At 38.8% G+C, this 24,852-nt stretch overlaps 1 protein-coding gene across 1 annotated transcript in view; it reads left to right on the top strand.

The window, feature by feature from the left end:
* LOC126297659 (BTB/POZ domain-containing protein 7) overlaps window positions 1–24,852 on the top strand; it is a 70,849-nt gene that overhangs the window by 9,468 nt on the left and 36,529 nt on the right. The window contains exon 5 of the mRNA XM_049988743.1: window positions 15,409–15,484. Coding sequence (XP_049844700.1) covers window positions 15,409–15,484 — 76 coding nt within the window. The remainder of the gene's footprint in view (window positions 1–15,408; window positions 15,485–24,852) is intronic.

Consider the following 24,852-nt stretch of genomic DNA (forward strand, 5'->3'; position numbering starts at 1 on the left):
CCCTGCCAGACATTGCATGTTTTGTCTCTGTATCTGAGGCAGCGTTTCTGGTGGCCCATGTGGCCCCAGACCCCCCCGCATACCCTGATTTGAAGCAAATGTGTACGGTAGCAGGCAGCACTGAGGTATGATTTACATCCTTGGTCGCTTCATGCCCCCACAGGATACTGATAGTGTGATCCTGCAGTGGAACTGTAGCAGTTTTTACCACCACTTGACTGAGCTGTGACCCCTTTTGTGCATGTCCCCTGTTTTTTGCATCACCCTTAAGGAAAGTAGTGTCCCAGCAATGTGAACCTCTACCCTCAGGACTATCATGGCTATTTTAAGAATCATACTAAGTATGAAAGTGCATTGGGTGATGTGCTCAGACACTTATCAGTGGATTGTCAACATCGCTTGCTTCCCATTTTCAACTGTATCAGAAGCAAGGGTGAGTTTGTATCCCAGTGGCAAGAAAGCATGATAGCCCCAGTATTGAAACCAGGTAAACAACCCCTTGAGATGAATATCTATCCGCCCAATTACCCTCACTAATCTTCTCTGCAAGTTCCTCAAACACATGGTGAGCTGACAGCTGTGGTTGGTACCTTAAGTCTCGGAGTCTTTTGGCTCCGTCCTAGGGTGGTTTTTGCCAAGGCCATTCTACTGCTGATAATATGGTCTGCCTGGAGTCTGCTATTCAGTTAGCTTGTGCCTGGCGTCAACATCTTATTACTGTCGTCTTTGACTTGCATAGGGCTTACAGTGCCACATGGCATTACCACATCATCGCTGCGCTCCACGAATGGGGTCTCCAGGCCAAACTCCCGATTTTTGTCCAGAACTTCTAGTCTCACTGGGGGTTGAAGTTGGTGCTTTCCACACTACTCACCATGTACTAGAGAATGGTGTCCCACTTTTTCTAGTGCTGTCAGTGGTCTAGCTACAGCTATGGGGTCTTCAGAGTAATTCTTCCTGTTTTGCTCCTCAACTGTGGGTATTGCTGAACACTGACTGCAGGGTGTCATAGAAAATGTGCAGTCCGACGTTCTCACCCATAGCTTCTGGTTTTATGCCAATAAGACAGGTGTTGTGCAGTTCTGTTGCCATTTTACTGCCAATCCTCAACCAAAACTCCCTTGAGGACCAAGTGGTCAGTGTGGTGGTGTCTTAACATTTTTTGGGTTGGCCTTCAGTACCAGTTGACATTGCTTCGTCAACTTGAGCAAACATGCTGGTCACACCTTAATACTCCTTGCTGTCTCAGTAACACCAGCTGGGGGTGCAGACTGCTCTACGCTTTCCCACTCTACAAAAGCTCTGATTCTGTCACACCTCGATTATGGGAACCTGGCGTATGTCTCAGCAACACCTTCAGCATTGCTGATGCTTGAGCCAGTACACCATTATGAGGCCCAACTTGCAACATGTGGCTATTGGATCAGCTCTGTGAACAGCTTACTTGCAGAGGCTAGTGTCCCTCTCCTACAGATCAGCCACCAACAACTGCTGCTCAACTATGCAATACACATTTGCTGCTCCCTTAAGTATGTGAACTGCCGTGTCCTTTTTCCTGTACACAATGGAGGGACAAGACTGGAGTCATGTTCTGAACTCCAATTTCCCCACTGTCACCTCTTGTCAGCGAGCATTCGTGTATTTCCCCATGATGTATATGGCATCCTCAGACCTGTCTCCAGTTATCCTTGGGACTGAAAGACTATGTTGACTCCATGGTTTTTTGCCCCTGTTCCTGGCCATTCTTACTCATTTCCAGGTTCAGAAGTGGTACACACTAGTGACCCTACTATTGATGTATGAACCGTTTTTGCCAACACTCATGTAATATTCTCTGCTAAAAGATGAAGTATATTCACTGCAGAATTTGTGGTCATTACTTGATACCTCAGCCACCTTTGTTCTTGCACTGGCTAGTTGTTCTTAATCAGCAGTGACTCCTTGAGTAGTCTTCAGGCTGTTGACCAGTGCTACCCTCAACAGTCATTGGTTGTGACTATCCAGGGTCTCCTGTATGGCGTACACCATGCTAGAGAGTTGGTCATGTTTGTATGAGCCCTTGGTCACTTAGGGATCCTAAGGTATGAACGTGCTGGCAGGTTGGCAAAATGGGCTACTAAGATGCCAACTTCTGAGATGGGGGTACTAGAAACAGTCGGACGACTGTACACTGACAATTGTTGGCGGGTTGGAATGTGGACTGGTGTGCCCTGGTTTCTCTGAGTAAACTGCAAACTGTAAAGGAGACCAAAACCATATGGCAGTGTTCCCTCCCTGCTTCTCTCAGGGAATCTACTGTCCTCTGTCAACTTCTCATTGGCCTCACTTGGCTGACCCACAGTGACATGCTCTGATTTGAGGATTCACCCCACTGTCAGTGTGGTGCCCACCTTCACAGTGGCCCAAATCCTTCTGGACTGACCTAATTTGGCCACCTGGGGTCTTCAGCTGCTTTCTGTGTGGAGCAGCTCTCCCACCTTCACCCTTTTATCCCTCTCTCACTTCTACTTGATTCTCTCTCTTGGCTTTCTTGATTCTCGGGTATGGTTAGGTCCATTGAGATTTGTCTTTTGTGTCCTTTCTCTATGGGACTGTTCCTGGCTTGACACACAAAAAATTAAGAACCCGATGACCTTGTAGTTTGGTCCCTTTGATCCCAACAGTCCATCCCTCCAAATGAGCTAACCTTCTCTGATCTTTGTTTAAAAAAGTCCTACATCAGTACTATCAGTTAAGGACCCCATACTGTACAGTAATACTCCAGAAAAGTATGGACAATCATAGTGTTGAAAGTCTCTGTAGTAGATTAATCTTCTATAGGTGTTCTGCCAGTCTGCTCTGATTGGAAGCCACTTGTGAGGAATCGTGTCACAGACTACTGGAAATTGTTACTTCATGTGAATAAAGAGCGAGTAGTGTTTCAAAAGAGCAATATTTTTTGAATCTGGTTTGGTTGTGTGTCAGTAGAATGTTTTCTTCATGGTAGTTCATAATGTTAGAGCAGAATATATGTTCCAAAATCCTGCAATCAATCAATATCCTTGATAGGTGTCTATAAGTCATCAGATTACTTTTATTTCCATTCTTGTGCATTGGTGTGAGCTGTGCAACTTACTAGTCTTTAGGTACAGATACTTCATCAAGTTTCATATGATTGCTAAGTTACTATATCAGCATACTCTGAAAGGAGGCCAATTGGTACACAGTCTTGGCCAGAACACTTGCCTTTATTAAGTTGCTTCATTTTGTTTCATTGCATCAGAAGTATTTATTTCCAAATTTCTCTGATTTGAATTCTGCAATGTTTCCTGCATTTATTTTGGTGAATGCATATTAGAAATCCATTTTTAGTAAGTCTACTTTAGTGACACAGTCGTTGTTAGTGGTTCCACAGCTCTCTCACAGCATAGATATTGACTGTGTCTTGTGAGTCATACACATTATAAATGGGCATAATCACTTTGGATTTTATGGCAGGTTTCAAGACAGAGTTTTATTGTGGAACCCATTAAAAGCCTCTTGTATTGTAGTCCACACTTATTTTCGAGCATCTGTAAACCATTTCCAGTCTTGGAGATGGTGTGTTCTTTTAAATCTGGTATGCCTTTTTTCATTGCTTCTAAAACAGTGTCCTGGCCTGTTTTGTGTACCACAAGGGATCTGTCGATCTCTTATTAACCTACTTGGTGTAAGACTTTCAGTTGCCATCACCCCAGGAAAGCCACATTTGGTTGATGTTTACATGGATAGTGTGGGGCTGGAAGCTGTCTCTTAGAGATCTGAGTTTGAATGGTACATGATAATTGGACTCCCAAGTCCAGTCACTGAGTTGGAGAAATTTCATAGGTGTTAAACATACTTAGGTTCACTGCTGGTGATATGCTGCTGATGTGAAGTGGAAATGTCACTGAAGCATTAAACACAATCCTTGCTCATATGAGCCCAAAAATTAAATGATTAAGGAGTACTGAATTTTAAAATCTAATACATCAACTGATTACTGTACATCTTTGTCATCTGTTAAAGATAACTTCCATTGCAGCTCAAGCACAGATCTTCATTGAAATATATAGAATTTTGTTTTAATCACTGTACTGCTACACAGAACACACTGATTACAAGAACAAATGTGCAGTTTCATTAAATGACTGCAAAACAATTCCATCACTGATATATGAGGTGGTAGTAGTAGTTTGTGCGGAGTGATTAGTTATAATACTTGATGTTGTTGTGATTATGAGCAGACTTGGTGGATGCCTGGTGATTGGTACTCAACTGGTCTTATGGTAGCAATTAAATTTGATAGAGGTGGTGTGGTGCTCTGATGGTGTTGTGTGGGTGTTCCCCCCCCCCCCCCCCTCCACTGTAGTTTAGGCTCGGGCTATTAGTTTTGGTTGATAAAATGCTCCCCCATTTTTTGAAAAGGCATCTTTACTATATTGGTATAGTAATTCTGCTCTATCCAAAGGTAGTACCATTGCATTAACGTTAAAAAATAAATGGATTTGATGGATTTGCTCAATCCAGGCTCTGATCTGAAACCTACAAATGTCTTTGGGATGAACTATTATGTTCATTGGATGTCAAACATGTTCTGTCAGAAGCTTACAAATAACTATTCGCACAGTGCTGCAAAGGATGAAACTAAATTACACTTTCATTGTGTCTGAACTTTGTAGAATTCAGATCTTAAAAATTAAATGTTGTAATTGTAACAGAGAGAGATTCTCAACCTTGTTATTTATGTGACTAGTGCTGTTGGAATGGACAATAGTAGATGTCCAGAAAGCTTTGGTCTCATAATGTATATTGATGAGAACTGATACAATTCAGTGCTTGCTTGTCAAAATGAGATACTAATTGGATTTTTAAGGAATTTCTTCAATTCAAAACATCAGCTAACTTTAGTCAACTGTTATATTGCTGAAGAAATGGCACTACTTGGTGAGAGGTCGGTAACTGTGGTAGTTGCAGAAAAGTGTCCTGCTTCAAAGTGTAGCTTATATACTTTTGTCTTCCATATGATACTACATGTTGGAAAGTAGTAGTATCATTTTTGTTAAGTGAACCCATGAGGAATCAGCTTTTTTGCCTTTACAGAGTTTGTGCAAGTGATGGGTAATTGTGGATTGTAGATCGTCCATTATCACTGTGTCCCAAATGATGTGCCAGGACTGAAATGTATTGGCACTTGCAGCTCTCATTTCCAGTGAATACTTCTGAGACAGTTTAAATCTGTGTTTTGAGAGCTCAATTTTTTTGAATTATGTATGGTTTGTTCTTACCAATTCATAGCTCTGTTGTAATAAAATTAAGACTATTAAGCCAAAAAGGGCACATTTGACTTTCATTGTGTTCTGTTCACGTGATCATGTAGCAGTTTAGCATTACCAGGTGTTGATGTGAGTGACTAGAAATAGCACCTTTTGTTATAAATTTTGTCCAATAGTTCTTTCTTATGTACTTCTTAGCAAGTAATGCCACAGTTATCAAAAATAATAAATCCTTCAAGTTTCAACTCAGTATGACATTTTCACCATTGCCAGTCACCCAGTATACAAATTAAAAAACTTGCTGTTACAGTTTGTATATATTTTTCAACCCAAGCAACAAATGATGGTACTGAAGTTCGTCTGATGCAAGAGGAACATAAGCCAGATTTGTGTGTGTGGCATGCATAGCTAGCTCTAATTCCAAACAGTATCTCCCAAAACTGTTTTTTTTTCTTCTTACATGTGTTAGGGAATCAGTGAAAAGCTTAACATAGCTAAGGTTAATTCAGTACAGGAATATTCATTTAAGCAAAAGCAGGTACTATATCAGCTGAAAGATGTGGATAATTTTAATGTAGAACCAGTGACACACAATGAAGTAGAAAAGACTGTCAAATGGATGAAATGTAATAAATTCACTGGACCAGGACCTTTAATTACACATACGTATTGTGTTAGTGAAATATGGACAGAGTACCTCATGGGAAATATTAGCGTGCTTCTTTAATAAACTGGTGATGGAAGATGAAGAGCTACCAGAATATTTTAATATTTCTATATTAAGTTACATTAGCAAAAAAGGAAACTGGCATCAGTGTAACCAGTTAATTTGGAAATTTGTGTGGTAGGATTCTGAGAAACAATTGAAGCAGAAATTGTAGACATCAAAGAATAGAGTGGATTTAGAGCAGGTCGATTGTATGTTGATAATATGTTCTCCCTATGCCTGCAGATATATATGTATATAAAAAAAATCCTAATGAAATTTGGAAACGCATTTAGTTTTCATCGATCTTGAGAAAGCTTATGACATCTCTGGTACTGAGCGCCATGGGTTTCGAATCCGCACCAGACGGCGTGGAACACGATGACCACTAGAGGTCTCTGCAGCAGTGCACCGTAAGCCGTGGCTGTGTGTGGTCCTGGTCCCAAGTCTAACGTGAAGGCACCACTGTGGAGCATGTAGTCCCAGAGGCCAGTAGCGACATACCCTGTTGTGTATTTAGGTGGCTGCCTCTCACTCAGTGAGGCAGTCTGGTATTTGCGTTGAGTTGGTTGATATATCGCTTACAGACATCATGTTTACGTTGCGTGTTCTTACTTTCCATTTATGAGTGGACGTTGTTTTGATTTCGTGAGGGTATCTCTTGTGACCCCATTGCTTAATACTTTGTTGCTGATCTTGGTGTCTTACTCGGTTGTCTGTCGTCACACGTGTTCGCGGGCTGCTCCCGTTCGGTCCCGCTGCGTTTTCGTTAACAGCAACCCCGCGACTGTTCCTGTCATGGTTACGATGACGACCCTCTTAACCAAGCTATTTGAAGAACTGGAACTATGTGGTATTCATTGACTCGTTATACGTAAGAAGTATGTATGACATACATAAAGATGTGCATGTAAGGTTAAGGGTAGGATCTATAAGCTATAAATCTTTTAAAATGAAGGATTGAATCAAGGCAATTGATAATCTCCAACATTATTCATAAATATATCTACAAATCATCCTGGAGATCTGGAAAAACAAATGCAGTAGAACAGGAATTCAATTATAAGACCACTGTATGTACTGTACCTTTTATTCGCATAAGACCAGGTGGTGGTGGTGGTTGTGAACGATGATGATAAAATTAATAGAATATAGCAAATCGGCACTGAAGTTGAACATCAAGGAGATAGAATACTGAACCATAGGAACACAATTGATAGATCTTGAAATAACAGACAATGTAACCATCGATAATTGTGAATAATGTGAATACCTAGAGAGTATAATTAATAAAGATGGAACCTGCAAAGATGACTTGAGAAACAGATTGCCCCAGGAAGGAGAGCAATATCAAAATTGAACTCCCTTTTGTGGTCCACAAAAATTGGTTTGAAAACAAAACTTAATGTATGTGAAGCCATTATTGAACCAATTACTATCTATGTTTTGGAGTGCTGGATTGTTACAGAGAAGAAACACAAGACGACTGAAGTTGTAGAAACTAACTTTCTAAGATGAGCATCAAGGATGTACCATATATAACAAAAAACAAATGAGGAGGTGTAGGACATTAGTTTTACAGTTTACATTTATGATATGTTATTGATTTCAGAGTTATGTTACTAACATATTTAACATCCATATTACTGTCCAGTGAGTTGACTGTGGAATACAGCGAGCAAATGAAATGGATAAACTTAGAAGATATATTGGGACATGCTGGGCCTTCACAATTTATCTTCTGTGTGCACACTATTTGATTTGCTCGCTGTATTCTGTAGTTGATTGACTGGACTGTACTATGGACGTCTGAAGATTTAGTTATAGCGTAGAAACTGATAACATTTTGTACATATAAACAAAAATAAAATTTTGTTCTTTGGGGCCTGCAGTGCAAAATATCTCTTTTAATGACATGATTATTTATGAATAATAGCCAGCTACACTGCTATGTAAGATGTTTATGTTTTATCTCATTCACAATGAGCCCATTTTGGCAAATTGCCATCGTCAGGTGCTCTGTAAATACATAGACAAATGATGGTCTTAATATAATGGTTTTGTAACTATGATCTGAAAATTTATAATATATCATTAGGTGTTTTACCTTACACGTAACATTGTTGTTGTCATGTCCTATCTGTTTTAGAATTATTACTTTCTCCCAGGTGTACAGTGGAGCTGTACTTGTTTACTATATGTGCTATGTTTCTGGCAGCTTGGATGACAGTGGGTCAGCGATGTTACATGTTTACATTGTTACCATTATAAATAAGTGTTTTGTGGAATTCAGTTGCTTATTATTATTTTTTCATATAGGTTTGTTTCTAATTATGGTTTTGCCTAAAGTTAGTTTTGGTTTTATTTGACATCTTTATTTTACGTTTTTAATTTTTTTCATAATAATTGTTGTTGTTTATGATTTATGTCTCTGCTTTATACTACTCATGTTGTTATCGCTATTTACAAAAATAAAGACAGCTTATTGGAACATGCGAAGCATGATTGTATTGTATATGAATACCTTGTGTTTCTCTTCTGGAAAGTGTGGACAAATATTGATTGAAATTTTCCTCAATATTATAAACTTTATCTGTAAAGACATCTTCAACTGAAGGAACCATTTACGGGTTTACCTTGCAGCTGGTGGATGAGGTAAAAGTTAATTCATATGAAAGTAGTTTAAAAACAGACAGTAAAAACCCTAAGGAAAAAAAAATACAATGTTAGCATTAGTAATTTATCAATCTTCAGCAACTGTAGTTGTATGTATCGAATTAATCACCATCCAGTTGCGTAAAAGAAATTTAGTTTCCTAACTGGTTTCAGGCATTTAGTGCCCTTCATCAGAAGGCTGTACAGAAAATGGACCACAAACAAGTAGAATTTAAGTAAGAATATCAAAATTAAGGATGAAAAGTTTCAAATATTTTTTAAATTTAAAGAAATGGTATGTACTTATAACTATAATGTTATTTTTGTTGAGTGTCAAGAATAAGATGTATTTTGCATATTGCTGTTGTCCTAAAAAATGCAAGAGCGATAAGTAAGACAATAAAGAATACATTAATGTAATAAGAGCTAGTAAATGCTTACATGTAGTTCATAGCGCCTGCACAAAAACGGTGTAAAGAAGCCAAATAACAGTTTCAGATTTCATGCCAGAACTGGAGCTAATGACATGCGTTTCTTGAGGATGGTCTCGGTGGGGGTAAAAGTATGATAAAATAATAAAACAAAACCATACACACCTGTAGTTGCCATAAGGCATAATCAAAAATGTAAGTGCACATAAGCAGCATAAGAAGTAATGTATAAAAACCTAATGATGAACAAAATAAGTTAATACCAATGACAAGCAGTGCTATGGGTGGGAAATTTGGGACCCAATCTCCAAACTGCTGTAGTGAGGCCAGTATCATGCTAGCAGGGAACCTGTCTGCAGAAACAAAGTGTGAAGTGCATCATGGGGCTAGAACCCATTTCTCAATCATTAACTGATATTAAGTGTCGGAAAGTGACTATAGAGGAAAAGAAGTTTGGGCACAACTAAATGATAGTGAAACAGATGGTACTTAAATGTGTTCAGATCACAGGTACGTACTGTGAAAGAATTGTAACTAGTGGCATTTATACCAGTAGTATGACACTGTAAACTGTAACACCACTGATCTGGTGTATGGATGTCAACGGCATGGTAGCAGGAAATATGTCCACGCAAACGGTATGCGAGATGCACCAAGTGGTGAGAAGTAATAAGTGGAGTAAATGGAGAAGCAGTTCCTAGTCAGTAGCTTAAAAGGAGAAATAGTTATATCAGTGTAATATATATATATATATATATTTCCATTTTTAATATTTATGGATTAAACTTCATTCAAGTATTTCCTTAAAAGTACGGTTTGCATCATTAGGTTCTAAACATTGCTTTGGGGTCATTTTCCACAGCACTGTGAGTGATTAGTTTGATGCCATTACCTGACTTTGACATCAGAATGTCATTTATTTATGTGTTTGTTCTTTGATCATTGGACATAATGGTATTGGACCATGGGCTGCTCAATCATTACCAAATTGGTATGAAGTTTGCTCTCAAATCTGGTTAGAAAATTACTATTTAAATTTCTATCATAATGCAGGAGTTTTGATTATATGAGGAGAAATTTCATAAGTCATGGCAGTTATGGTATATCGTGCAAATGTGTCACATCACCATAATTGCTGTAAATACATTTGAAATCTCACGGTAAACATCACCCAAATCAACCGACAGATTGCGACCGCATTCGTGGATGGCTGAGACCATTGCCTGAAACATCCATTGTGAGGTTGGCCATGCTACAAAATGGATCCTCTATTGCCAACCCTACTCACAAGACCTCAGCCCATGCAACTTCGACCACATTCCACAAAGGAAACCATTGCAAGGGAAGCGCTTTGCAAACGGGGCAAATGTCCTTACATTTCGGTGACAGGCGGCACACATTGATGGCAAAGCCATTGGGGGAGGGGGGGCGGGGGTTCATCCCCTTCCCCAAGATTGGCGACACTGTGTGTATGCACTGATTGACTATTTTGAAGCGTAGTAGCTGATTTTGATTCTGTGCATATCTTAGAGTTCTCATCACAAGATGTACCATAGTTGCCATGACTCTCTCTCTCTCTCTCTCTCTCTCTCTCTCTCTCTCTCTCTCTCTCACACACACACACACACACACACACACACACACACACACACACACACACACACACACACACACACCTTTTGTTTATTTCATTCTTTGTTTCTGCAGATTGTGGGGTTCAGTGTATACCATAATCTCATTAATTTTATGTGTGTAGCATTTATAAGGTAGGCATTGTAGGGGCAGTAACATTTCCTTAGAATTGTTTGTGCAGACTAAATTTAGTCATTTTAGTAGCATCTTTGCATGTAATAATATGCTTTTCTCATAATCTTCCATTGGTGTTTGCCATACTGATGTAATGCTCTTGTGTCGACCTAATGGAACATCCATAGACCACACAGCTTGACTCCAGACATTATAATGTGTCAAGAGGTACAATATAGAGAAGAGATTGATGCACCACAAATGTGATTTTTCTTTTAGAGAGGCCTCCTCTCCCCAGTGACCTGCAACAGAGTATTCACCTTCCATGCAACAAAATTCGTGCGATTGTTTGATTTTGTCACCTTAAATGGGCATTAAATTATTTGAATAGTGTTTCAGACTCAAGTATATTATTGCTGTTACTGTAGGTTTTCTCAGCTAGAGTCAGTCTCCATAAAATCCTTCTCAGCTTTAATATACTTACTTTTCTCCTGCCTTTATAGTTGTTTAACAAAAGTGGTCTGAAACTGAATGTTCCAAGTGGGGGGAAGGAGAGCTGAAATAATAGTAATAAATTCATAAATTGTCATGAAATAAGTAGTAGTATTACTCTATGCATACTATTTGCTTGAAAATTGTTTGCAGAAAAGTTTTATATCTTTTACTTTTGGAAATAGGGCATCTAAGCTACACTATGGCTAGTTGTGATAATTCGTGTAATCTCTCCTGAATAATCATCCAAGTGATGCATGCAGGAAATAGGTGCTTGGGTGACAGAGTTTATATGGTTGCCCTGTACAGTTTCTAATTTTAGTTAATTTTCCATTTAATGAAAATTGTAGGTCCATTTAGTACTGATTTGCAGTACTCTCAGAGAGGGATATTGATGTACATTACTTACAGAGAATGGAAAAATGACCTTATAATCCTGAAAATGTCACAAAGTATTCATCTACTAGAGTGTTCTAGGGTCGTTTGTAAAATTACTCCATCAGCAGTATTTTCGTATAATGGTGATAACTGATAGCTCGCTAAAATTGGGTGTAAGAGGTATTGAAATTCATGGTTTGAAATGGAGAAGGGTAGTGCGTGAGGCATTAGCCTGTATTGACGTTCTTTCATTTCTGTTTGTCGGATCAGTTTTTGTGATATTTGTGTGAAATATTTAGTGTTATCAAATTGAAGTTTTCACTCTGCAGCAGAGTGTGTGCTGATACGAAACTTCCTGGCAGATTAAAACTGTGTGCCGAATCGAGACTCGAACTTGGGGTCTTTGCCTTTCGAGGGCAAGTGCTTTACCACCTGAGCTACCAAAGCACGACTCACGGCCCATCCTCACAGCTTTACTTCCGCCAGTACCTCATCTCCTACCTTCCAGGAGAGCTTCTGTGAAGTTTGAAAGGTAGGAGACGAGGTACTGGCAGAAGTAAAGCTGTGAGGATGGGTCGTGAGTCGTGCTGGGGGAGCTCAGGTGGTAGAGCACTTGCGTGCGAATGACAGAGGTCCCAAGTTCGAGTCTCAGTCCAACACACAGTTTTAGATTAGATTAGAGATTAGATTAATACTAGTTCCATGGATCATGAATACGATATTTCGTAATGATGTGGAACGAGTCAAATTTTCCAATACACGACATAATGAAGTTAATTTAACAACAATTAAGTTAATATAACTTCCTTTTTTATTTTTTTAAATTTTTTTAAAAATTTGTTTGTTTGGTTTTTTCCTTCTTTTTCTTCTTAATTTATATCTAAAAATTCCCATATGGAGTAGAAGGAGTTGTCATTCAGAAATTCTTTTAATTTCTTCTTAAATACTTGTTGGTTATCTGTCAGATTTTTGATACTATTTGGTAAGTGACCAAAGACTATAGTGGCAGTATAATTCACCCCTTTCTGTGCCGAAGTTAGATTTAATCTTGAATAGTGAAGATCGTCCTTTCTCCTAGTATTGTAGTTATGCACACGGCTATTACTTTTGAATTGAGTTTGGTTGTTAATAACAAATTTCATAAGAGAGTATATATACTAAGAAGCTACTGTGAATAACCCTAGATCCTTAAATAAATGTCTGCAGGATGATCTTGGGTGGACTCCAGCTATTATTCTGATTACACGCTTTTGTGCAATAAATACTTTATTCCTCATTGATGAATTACCCCAAAATATGATGCCATATGCAAGCAATGAGTGAAAATAGGCGTAATAAGCTAATTTACTAAGATGTTTATCACCGGAATTTGAAATGACCCTTATTGCATAAGTAGCTGAACTCAAACGTTTCAGCAGATCGTCAATGTGCTTCTTCCAATTTAATCTCTTATCAATGGACACACCTAAAAATTTTGAATATTCTACTTTAGCTATATGCTTCTGATTAAGGTCTATATTTATTAATGGCATCATACCATTTACTGTACGGAACTGTATGTACTGTGTCTTATCAAAATTCAGTGAGATTCCGTTTACAAGGAACCACTTAGTAATTTTCTGAAAGACATTATTGACAATTTCATGAGTTAATTCTTGTTTGTCAGGTGTGATTACTATACTTGTATCATCAGCAAAGCGAACTAAGTTTTCATTTGCCAGGAAGTTGCATTTAGTGTTACTTTAAGTGTGTGTGTGTGTGGGGGGGGGGGGGGGATATTTATGCAAAACTGAACTCAACATGGTTTCTGATGTTTATCTTGAGTGTCTAAATGACGTAGTTTTGAGATCTCTTGGAAGTAAGTTGATCCAAACTTATTGACTCAGTCTCCCTAGAAGAATGGAAAAGCGTTCTTAAGGATATTGAAACATGAGTTATGGCACCCAATGGAAAAAAGAATGGCAAAATATATTTGTGTGGGTAGTGTGACTATGAACTTATTTGTGACTATCCAGCTACACAGTGGTTAGCACACTGGACTCGCATTCGGGAGGACGACGGTTCAATCCCGTCTCCGGCCTTCCTGATTTAGGTTTTCCGTGATTTCCCTAAATAGTTTCAGGCAAATGCCGGGATGGTTCCTTTGAAAGGGCACGGCCGATTTCCTTCCCAATCCTTCCCTAACCCGAGCTTGCGCTCCGTCTCTAATGACCTCGTTGTCGACGGGACGTTAAACACTAACAACCACCACCACTTAAAAACTGCTTCTACAAAAATATGATTGGGGGGGGGGGGGATATGTATGGCTTGGGCTGTAATGTTGTGTATGCTAACTATATATATGCCATAAGAGATAACAAAGATGGGAAAGGTCCGCCTCAAATTGACAACAGTATTCTAAAACTATTTAGAAAGCAGCGATCATGATTGCATGTTTAAAAGAAGTTGCAAGCTTATTGCGAAACAAAGTCAAAAGGACCACAAATATAGACATGACATTTATTTCTTATTTTTTGTGCACTGCAGGCTATCAGTTCAATGGACAGAATAATTTCTATTTGTGGTGTTGTGTTTATTCTGTATTATTGATATGATTCAACATCAGATAATTGACATGAGTACAGTGGATGTGGGACATAGTTATACTAATGATATGTCAAAAATAGCATCCTTGTGTTAGATCAAACATGGTATTTTTATCCACAGATTGACACAACTCCAATACATATCAAAGGAACCTACATATAAGTTCTTGCTCATAACCAAGTGCAATATGTGATTATCTCAACAGTATTGGAATCTAGTATAAGAAATCTATAAGGTTTTAAGCAAAACCTGTGAGATTATTCATGATTTTGTTTAATTGGTGTGAGAGTATCACATACGTGCTCAACAAGTGCTTCTGAGAGAAACTAAAATAAAGACATTATTCTTTATAAACAGGACCAACCTTGAACTTAAGAGTGTCCTCCTTCAAAGGGGAGTCAAGAGACACATTACTATCTTCTATGCACACATTATGTAGTGTCTATCACAGTTAAAGTTAGGCTTACATACCAGCCTCAAATGGAACTGTAATGTTAATGATGTACTACAGAGTGCCTAAAATAAAATGAACCCAAAAAGTGTTTTCATCATTTCTTGACAGCACAACCTACACAGCAACAAGGTTGTGCATTGATATCAATGATGGGCAATTCCTGTAACTTCCGCGAAGAATAGTTTTCCTGTTCATTGATTAGGGTAACTTATGTTATGTGAACTTACTGAATTTTGTGTATCAGTTTTATTTTAACCACACTTTATACACTGTCTACTGCACACCACAGAGTGGCTTACATTGCAGTGGTCATTGTGTCTATGTAGTGCCCAATCAGTATTAAATAATACACACCCATTATTATGTATTGTGTATATCTGCCATGCTTAGTTTATGGTAGACAGTGTCATTTACTACAATAAGCAATACAGTGTTCAATTGCATATTTCCAATTCTGTTATTTTTTAAATTAAGTGAAACATTAGTTAAAGAGATGGAGATTAACACAATGAGGAAATGTATTGATTAATATTTGCAAGAGGTTGTTCTGTCTAATTTATTCAGTTAATAACTCTCAATTTCTATATATATTGGGTAGTATCTATTTTTCCTCCTCTTTGCCTTAATATAATTACTAATTTATGTTGTTGTATACATTTGAAAGTTTAATGTATTCAATTTTCTTAGGCAAGTGAACTGGAAGTTCTGCAGGCTGTCTTGAAATGGGGAGAACACGAACTAATTCGCCGAATGGAAGATCGAGGTACGAACTAAAAGTTAAATTTTTTTTTCATTTCCATCCAATCTGTATGTAGCTCATTAATATGCAGTAATGTGGGGTCTAAGTATCATATTTCTGGAAGAACGACCTAATATTACCAATCACTAAGCCAGAAAATGCAAATACCCCTTTGAGGTCTTCTGTTGTATAGTATCACTTTTCAAGCGCTTTATGAATTCAGGAGGATGACGTTTCAAATTCACACCTGGTCATCCTGCATTGGGTTTTCTACATCTACATCCATACTCCGCAAGCCACCTGACGGTGTGTGGCGGAGGGTACCCTGAGTATCTCTATCGGTTCTCCCTTCTATTCCAGTCTCGTATTGTTCGTGGAAAGAAGGATTGTCGGTATGCTTCTGTGTGGGCTCTAATCTCTCTGATTTTATCCTCATGGTCTCTTCGCAAGATATACGTAGGAGGAAGCAATATACTGCTTGACTCTTCGGTGAAGGTATGTTCTCGAAACTTTAACAAAAGCTCGGACCGAGCTACTGAGCGTCTCTCCTGTAGAGTCTTCCACTGGAGTTTATCTATCATCTCCGTAACGCTTTCGCGATTACTAAATGATCCTGTAACGAAGCGCGCTGCTCTCCGTTGGATCTTCTCTATCTCTTCTATCAACCCTATCTGGTGCGGATCCCACACTGTTGAGCTCTATTCAAGCAGTGGGCGAACAAGCGTACTGTAACCTACTTCCTTTCTTAGCATTCTTCCAATGAATCTGTCTGGCATCTGCTTTACCGACGATCAACTTTATATGATCATTCCATTTTAAATCACTCCTAATGCGTACTCCCAGATAATTTATGGAATTAACTGCTTCCAGTTGCTGACCTGCTATTTTGTAGCTAAATGATAAGGGATCTATCTTTCTATGTATTCGCAGCACATTACACTTGTCTACATTGAGATTCAATTGCCATTCCCTGCACCATGCGTCAATTCGGTGCAGATCCTCCTGCATTTCAGTACAATTTTCCATTGTTGCAACCTTTCGATACACCACAGCATCGTCTGCAAAAAGCCTCAGTGAACTTCCGATGTCATCCACCAGGTTATTTATGTATTTTGTGAATAGCAGCGGTCCTATGACACTCCCCTGCAGCCCACCTGAAATCACTCTTACTTCGGAAGACTTCTCTCCATTGAGAATGACATGCTGCCTTCTGTTATCTAGGAACTCCTCAATCCAATCACACAATTGGTCTGATAGTCCGTAAGCTCTTACTTTGTTCATTAAACGACTCTTGGGAACTGTGTCAAACGCCTTGCGGAAGTCAAGAAACACGGCATCTACCTGTGAACCTGTGTTTATGGCCCTCTGAGTCTCGTGGATGAATAGCACGAGCTAGGTTTCACACAACCGTCTTTTCTAAACCCATGCTGATTCCTACAGAGTAGATTTCTAATCTCCAGAAAAGACATTATACTCGAACATAATACGTGTTCCAAAATTCTACAACTGATCGACGTTAGAGATATAGGTCTATAGTTCTGCACATCTGTTCGACATCCCTTCTTGAAAACGGGGATGACCTGTGCCCTTTTCCAATCTCTTGGAATGCTTCACTCTTCTAGAGACCTGCGGTACACCGCTGCAAGAAGGGGGGGCCAAGTTCCTTCGCATACTCTGTGCAAAATTGAACTGGTATCCCATCAGGTCCAGTGGCCTTTCCTCTTTTGAGCGATTTTAATTGTTTCTCTATCCCTCTGTTCTCTATTTCTATATCTACCATTTTGTCATCTGTGCGACAATCTAGAGAAGGAACTAGAGTGCAGTCTTCCTCTATGAAATAGCTTTGGAAGAAGACATTTAGTATTTCGGCCTTTAGTCTGTGATCATCTGTTTCAGTACCATTTTGGTCAAAGAGTGTCTGGACATTTTGTTTTGATCCACCTACCGCTTAGACATAAGACCAAAATTTCGTAGGATTTTCTGCCAAGTCAGTACATAGAACTTTACTTTCGAATTCATTGAACGCCTCTCGTATAGCCCTCCTCTCACTACATTTCACTTCGCGTAATTTTTGTTTGTCTGCAATGCTTTAGCTATGTTTATGTTTGCTGTGAAGTTCCCTTTGCTTCCGCAACAGTTTTCTAACACGGTTGTTGTACCATGGTGGCTCTTTTCCATCTCTTATGTGATTTTCCGAACTTGCTCCAGGCAGATGCCAGGATGGTTCCTTTGAAAGGGCAGGGCTGATTACCTTCCTCAGCCTTGAAACAATCTGAGGTTGTGCTCCATCTCTAATGATCTCAATGCCAACAGGACATTGAACTCTAATCTTCCTTTCCTTTCTTCAAGCACTGTAAATGCTGATCATGCTTTTATTAACTACTGTTGAAAAGACACTGAGGGTTATTTGGTTATCATACTGTGCAATGAGCCAAGATAACTACTCCCCATAGAAAGGAGATGTTGAACTGTAGATAAGGTAGGCACTTACTTTTTATTTACTCAAGAGTTACACCACTACCTTTAAGTCACTTAATTTTAACTTTCAAAGGGGCTTTGGCTTTCCCGTGCATATTCTGTATTAACCCCTTCCCTTCCACAATGCTCGTAATGTATTTGCATGTGGTTTTATTTTTGGTTCTCAGTATCTTGACACCAAGTCCACGAAATTGTTCTCAGTATCTTGACACCAAGTCCACGAAATTTTGTTGAAGTGAAAAACTGTTGCCTTCAGTTTTTGTTCAGTATCTCACTTATTTCTGCAATTTTTGTTTGCCATGAGACCGTTAAGCATCACTTAATGCATTTGTTCTGTAGTGTTAATTCTTGGTATTTGTTTTGCGGGCTATCTCCGATAGGCTGCTTCCATGGGTTGTCCTGTTGCTTTGGGGAGGGGGGGTTGTCATTTAAATCTTTGTTAGTCAACAATGGTATAGTTTGTGGTCTCAGAGATAGTTAAGTAATATTTTGATGTATCAGTCTGCTATTAGCATTTCTTCATGTAGTTGAGTTTTTATGCCCAATGTTTACAATTATTCCTACTGTTGTATTTGATATGTTAATTTGACTACATTTTTTTTGCTATGATGTGCCTAGTTGTCATTATATGGACAGTCCAGAGTGTTCTATTTTACCTAGTTGGGTTGTTCAATCCAGTGAAGAATTACTTGAAAATGACTCTTTCCTGTCAGCAGTGCTGTGTTTTTTAGGAAAGTATTTTAATTTGTTTGGAGTTCCTTGTGTAATGAGGGACCTGGTGATAAAGAACAAGAATGTAGTCTTTCAAGAACTTCAATTCTTGTTTTGAACATAAATGTACACTCTTGTATACATCACTGTATTTTTGTAGCCTTGTGGCCTATCTAGGATAATGTGAGTTTGACTTATGCGCACCCTCATTCCAGTGTTAGAATTAGGAGACTCAGACACGCAGGGGTTGACCTGAATGGTTATTCATTCCCCTAGGTGCTTGTGCAGTTGCACTGGTGTTTAAGATTAACGGAGACATTTCTTGATGAGTAGGTAGATTACATTATAAGATCAACATCTATATTAATGAGGTGGCTGAAATGAGCGAGACCATTTATGACCAGAGAGAACCTATATCCAAATACCTGTTTAGTCATAAAGGGCGGAGAGAATTACTGGTGCGTTGAAACCCATAAACCGATCAAAGTACAGTACCATTCTTATTCAGACTAAAACAAGTCATCAGCCATACCAATTACTTCAAACTAGTAAACTGGAGAATGCCCTGCTACTGTATAGCACACTAAGTTACAGTGATGCAGTAACTGTTTGTAAGAAATCTTGAAATTGGAGTTTTAATCAAGAGAGGGGTGTATAGAAAAATGGAGGATTTGTTGTTGACACTAAAACTACCATGGGAAGTGTTAACGGCGTGCAAGAGGAAGTTACATTTTTCTGTCATTTAATTTGCTGTTGTTGCATAGCTTTATTAAAGTATAATTTATCTAACTTCAAATGTGACTTTTTGTTCAAAATTGGATGTAGTTTGCCTACAAAGCTGAATTGCGTAGTTAAATGGTAGCAGGTGGTGGTGTCAGTCCTAGCACCTGAAGGTGAAAAAAGTTATTTTGCATCATACATAAAAAAGGGCAGATTGCTACTTGCCATATCACACACACACACACACACACACACACACACACACACACACACACACACACACGACCACTGTCTCTCTGGCTGCCAAGGGTTGAAGTTTAAAAGGCGCTGTCCACAGACTGTACTTTTGCACTGTATAAATCAGATGTTCACAATGTTTCGTAATATTGGGCAGGAAGCAGACAGTGAGGGGGATCGTGTGGAGCCACAAGCTGTTAATCAGATGATAACCACAAACAGAGTAACACAGATTTATTGCATTTTGTGGACACTTTCCTTCACTTCCTGCATTATGCCAAGCTAGTAACCAGACATCAGAAAATACAAATTTGGTTGACAACCTTTCCTACACACTCTGTATTTGCCCCAAATTGTTGGTTTTATTATTGGCAACTGTTTATTCACAACTGATACAAAAGAGTTACGTGTTTGCACCTGTTACTGTCCTTCAAAGTAGTCACCAGCATTGTGTAAAACTCGTTGCCAGCAATGTGGAAGGTGTAGTATACTGTTAGCAGAGCCTGTTCTGTTGATGGTGTGAATAGAGCGGGCTACTGCCTGTCGAATCTCTGGAACAGTTCTGAAGCGAATGGCATGAAGTGGTTCCTTCATCTTCGGAATCAAATTAAAGTCACAAGGACTTAAGTCGTATTGCTGTTCATTTTTGGATCATCACCTGTGACCAGCTTTGCGGAAGAAGTGCCAACACTTTCTGTGTAACCCACCCATCATTTTGCACGACAATGAGTGGGCGCATACAGCACAAGCTGTGGTTGCGCTGTTCTGTCAATGGGACTGGGAAGTACTGTACCATCCACCATACTCCCCGTAATTAAGTCCTTGTGATTTTGATTTGATTACGAAGATGAAGGAACCACTTTGTGGTATTCGCTTCAAAACTCTTCCAGAGATTCGACAGGCAGTAGACTGCTACATTCCCACCATCAGCAGAACAGGCTCTGATAACGGTAAACTATGCGTTCCACATCGCTGGTGACGGGTTCTACACAACGCTGGTGACTGCTTTGAAGGACAGTAAAAGGTGCCTTTGAAGGACAGTAAAAGGTGCAAACATGTAACTCTTTTGTATCGGTTGTGAATAAATAGTTGCCACTATTTAAGTTCCAACCCTCTTAATTTCATGTGAAATATGAAATCTTGGCTGTGGTGACAAACTTATCTGTAGTTCAGTCTGAGATCTAGGTTGGGTTCCACAAGTGAAGTGATTGGTGTGAAGGAGCTGAAAAGAGAAGGATGTTGTATCTTTTCCTGTGGTTGTAGTGAAGGATGTACATATATACTTAGTAACTCACTGTAAAAGTGTATAGCTTGGTGATAAAGTACGAGACACTACATCCAAAGTTGTGGGGTTCAATCTCTGGTCAGTTATAGAATTTTTCTCTCTCCCTTAAATCTTCTTTCACCTCTGACAGTGTTTGTTAATACAAAAAAATGACAAGTTGCACAGTGATTAGGGGTCCATGTTCATCTGTAAATATCCATGTAACTACCTAATTCAGGCAGTTCAGAGGTCAGAGGTAGGCAACGACAATAGAGCCATGCCTAGTAAAGCACTGTAGTATTCATACCAACCTTCAGGTTAATACAGCCGTACTACTTTTCATTATCTATGTTACATTCAAATGGAGTCTGAGAAAAATGTGTGCTTATAAATTTAATCTTGATATCTTTGCCCCACCCCCAATGTGTTGATGCCCAGTCTATTGGAGGCGGGTTTAAATTTCACTGAGTTGCTATGGTATATGCCGGGAGCATATATGCTAGTAAAGTGATGTTTTCTTTAAAGATACAAACTATTTTTACAGACTGTAGTTGCTAGTAGAAGGGTATAGCTTCTTGTAGGCTGCTCTTGAGAGTTAAATTTGCCTGAACAGCTTGAACCTAAACTCTCTTTCTGTGGAATGACATTTTGTACTCACTGCAAAAAAATGTGCAAAAATGTGCATCCTGTTATTTTGGTAAACACTTAGATTTGTCCCAAGTGTCACACTACTGTTGATTTCATGTTTTGTAAAACTTTTGGCACAAAATATTAAATGCATCCTGTTACTTTTTAGAACTGTTTCAAATTCTGGGATATGTTTACAATTAATTAATTATACTTTTAAATTCTGAACTGTCAGAAATACTTGTTACGTTACAATAAGTTTTTTTGAACTATTTGCAGATATGTTTATAAAGATTGATCATTGTCTTACTTGCTCTTGTAATCCTTGTGTGCTTTCCATACAGAATCAGTTTTGCAGGTAGTAGTCTGTGGCATATGTGTTTGTAAGCTAATTATAGGGACATCACAGCTGTAAGTTGTATGGGGCAAGTGTAAATCATCACAACCAAACTTGTCACAGTGTCACCTAAGTGTCTTGGTTTTGAGCTCAGTGGAAAACCATAAGCTGACAACCACATCACTTGTGGGAACTTTATTGCATGTTGCGAGATTAACTGAAAAACCATTAGCAAATGCTAGTCATGTCCACACCTACATTTGCCATAAATAGTTCTCATGGTGTGGGATACAATCTGCAATCAAATATACCTTTTTTGCTTTGTGGCTGGAATGGTTTGTGTGATAGTATTGTATGAGTACCTCAGCTGTACATAGCATGCTCCTCCCCATTCCTTAGCATCACTTACCAAATGGACATTGACACCATATGTGATGTGGTCATCTGAACAATTCACATTCGCGAAAAATGCAAATAAAGATGTGAATTATGCTTCAAAATATGAAAATGCGAATTTACCTGATAAAAGCTATTTCATAGTGAATTGTATTCAGATGAAATATTTTATATATATTATCAGAGATAATTTGAAATACTTTTATTCGCCGTTTATAAATACCAAAACAGTAACCAATATTCAGTTTCTGGTATTGCAGAACATATAGCAAAGCCCAGTTTAGGAAGAGAATGTGCACAAGACTGCAAAATAAAGAGTTTTGTTATGCACAGACACAACAACATATCAATGTGATCGTAAGTTATGCTGTGGCACCATGTCAACTGTGGGCTGTTGTATGGTTTATTGTATTACTCAGCTGTAGGACCTACGCTTGGGTTAGAATAGCAAAATGATTGACAACTCGACATGCAAGTGGGAATTGTTGGAGGTTCGCTGTCACCCACATACCCAAATTTGTGCGGCAGCCGCACTTGTGCAATTCAGTACTGAAGCCCATCCAGTGTCTTCCGTTAATATGCAGTGATGAGTTCGCCTTGCAGGATCTTAATAGCCTTATCATTTCGCTGCATACTGTCACTATTAGCTGCAGACATCCTTTTGTGTGTTTTTAAAAGATAACAAAAATACACAGAACACATGATGAAAATGAATCACAACAGTTATGTAAGCAGCTGTAATTGTTGACTGGAGTATGGTATGACAATGCCAAACAAACAGGCAGTGTGACTAAGCTCATTCTCTGGTTGGTAACTGGTATGATAGCTTTTATTTTAACATCCAGGTGCCTGTCACTTTGTAACTCTGATATCGTTATAGCATTTGAGAACAAAGAAATGTGTTTCTTTGTCTGTTAGTATGCAGAAAAATGTGGTAGTTTTATGTTGGGGGAGAGTGTGTTTTGAACTGTGTTGTTATGAAGAATAATAATATATATGCCATAGTTTAAGCTAAATTTATTCGTGTGTTCCAATCGGTGATTCCTTTTTAATCCTAGATGAACTATTTTGCTAAAATGATGTCTGTTATACGCTATTTGTTACACATTTGTGTCTTGAGTTGCTTCCAAATAAAGAAACTTGCTTAACAAAATGACCAATAAATCAAAGTCTCTCTAACAAGAACCACTAAAAAATAGTCTGTAACAGCACAGATATGATTGTGCACTCGTTAAATGGAGATGACATTGAACTATCTTTAAACACTAAATGAACCTGGAAAGGAAGGGTGGTATCCTGTAACGATTACCACCACCGCCACAGTTGTTGTGATTGCCATGGATTTACAAAAATTGTGTGCAGTCATCATTTTTATGTCATTTTTAATGTAATTTTTTCACCCAAACCCTCAAAAAGAGTCAAATTCAAATTGTTCTGCAGATGAATAAAATGTGTGACAAATACCAGCCCACCACATGCAGTCAATGTAGAATGGAAGTTGTTATTCATTTAACTTCATGACCCAGGATTTTGCATCGGATTACCAAGGCATCAGATTGGTCCGTAAAAATTTATTTTTGTAGTCTTGCACACGTTCCCATGTTTCTGCAAGTTTGGAAATACCCTTGCGATAGAACTCCGTTACAGCTTCCTGAAGACACTAACACACTGCTTGCCAAACATCCTTCACTGTCTTGTAATGTTAGCCTCACTTCTGTACCTTAACAGAACCAAAAAGATAGTAGTTGGAGGGTGCCAAGTTAAGGCTGTAGGGAAAGCGTGGAAGAGTTTTCCAGCCAAATGTTTTGATCTTCTCCACAGTAACAGGAGCATTATTAGGACACACGTTATCCTGTTGCAGAATGGTCTTCTTCCCAGGGCGTTTATTGTGCAATGAACAATAGAGCTTCAAAAGTGTCTGGATATAGTGAGGCAACGGCATTTCTGGATTGTCCAATTTCAAAGAAATCAGTCAGAATGTAACCCTGTGCATCCCTGAAGACAGTGCCCATTACTTTCCCAGAAAAATGTGCCGCCGTTCTTCTTCTCCAGCGATGAATCCGAGCAGTGCCATTGCGTACTCTGGTATTTTGTTTCAGGCTTGTAATGATGGAACCAGTTTTCATTGGCTGTCACAATACTCACCAAAAAAATAGTCATCTTCATTTTCAAGTTTCTGAGGGTTTTGGGTGATTGTTCTTCTCTCAAGTTCATGGTCTTAGGTCAAGAAATGTGGGGTCCGGCGGACACAAACTTTTTGATAACCTAAGCCTTAAATCGTTTCTTGCACTGTGCCATGTCCTGCTGCAAGTTTTGCAGCAATTTTGTTTACTGTGATACACCTGTCTTCTCTAATGTGTTCATCAACTCTCCTTTTTGCGTTTCTGGAGGCAGTTCGAGGGTGGCTGTCATGAGGTTCATCTTGAATACTCAGGTTTCCATATTTGAAATGTTTCACCCATCTCCTAGCACTGCTGACATACATGCAGGCATCTCCGTATACACATTGATGACTGAAGTGAATTTCAGCATCACATGTTTTCCCCTTTAACTAAGAATTCAATGATGGCATGTGGTCGAAAGGAAACATTGATGTTGTCTATTTTGGAAGTACTGTCTGTA

The sequence above is a fragment of the Schistocerca gregaria genome, chromosome X (genome assembly GCF_023897955.1).
Source record: "Schistocerca gregaria isolate iqSchGreg1 chromosome X, iqSchGreg1.2, whole genome shotgun sequence".
Classification (NCBI taxonomy): domain Eukaryota; kingdom Metazoa; phylum Arthropoda; class Insecta; order Orthoptera; family Acrididae; genus Schistocerca; species Schistocerca gregaria.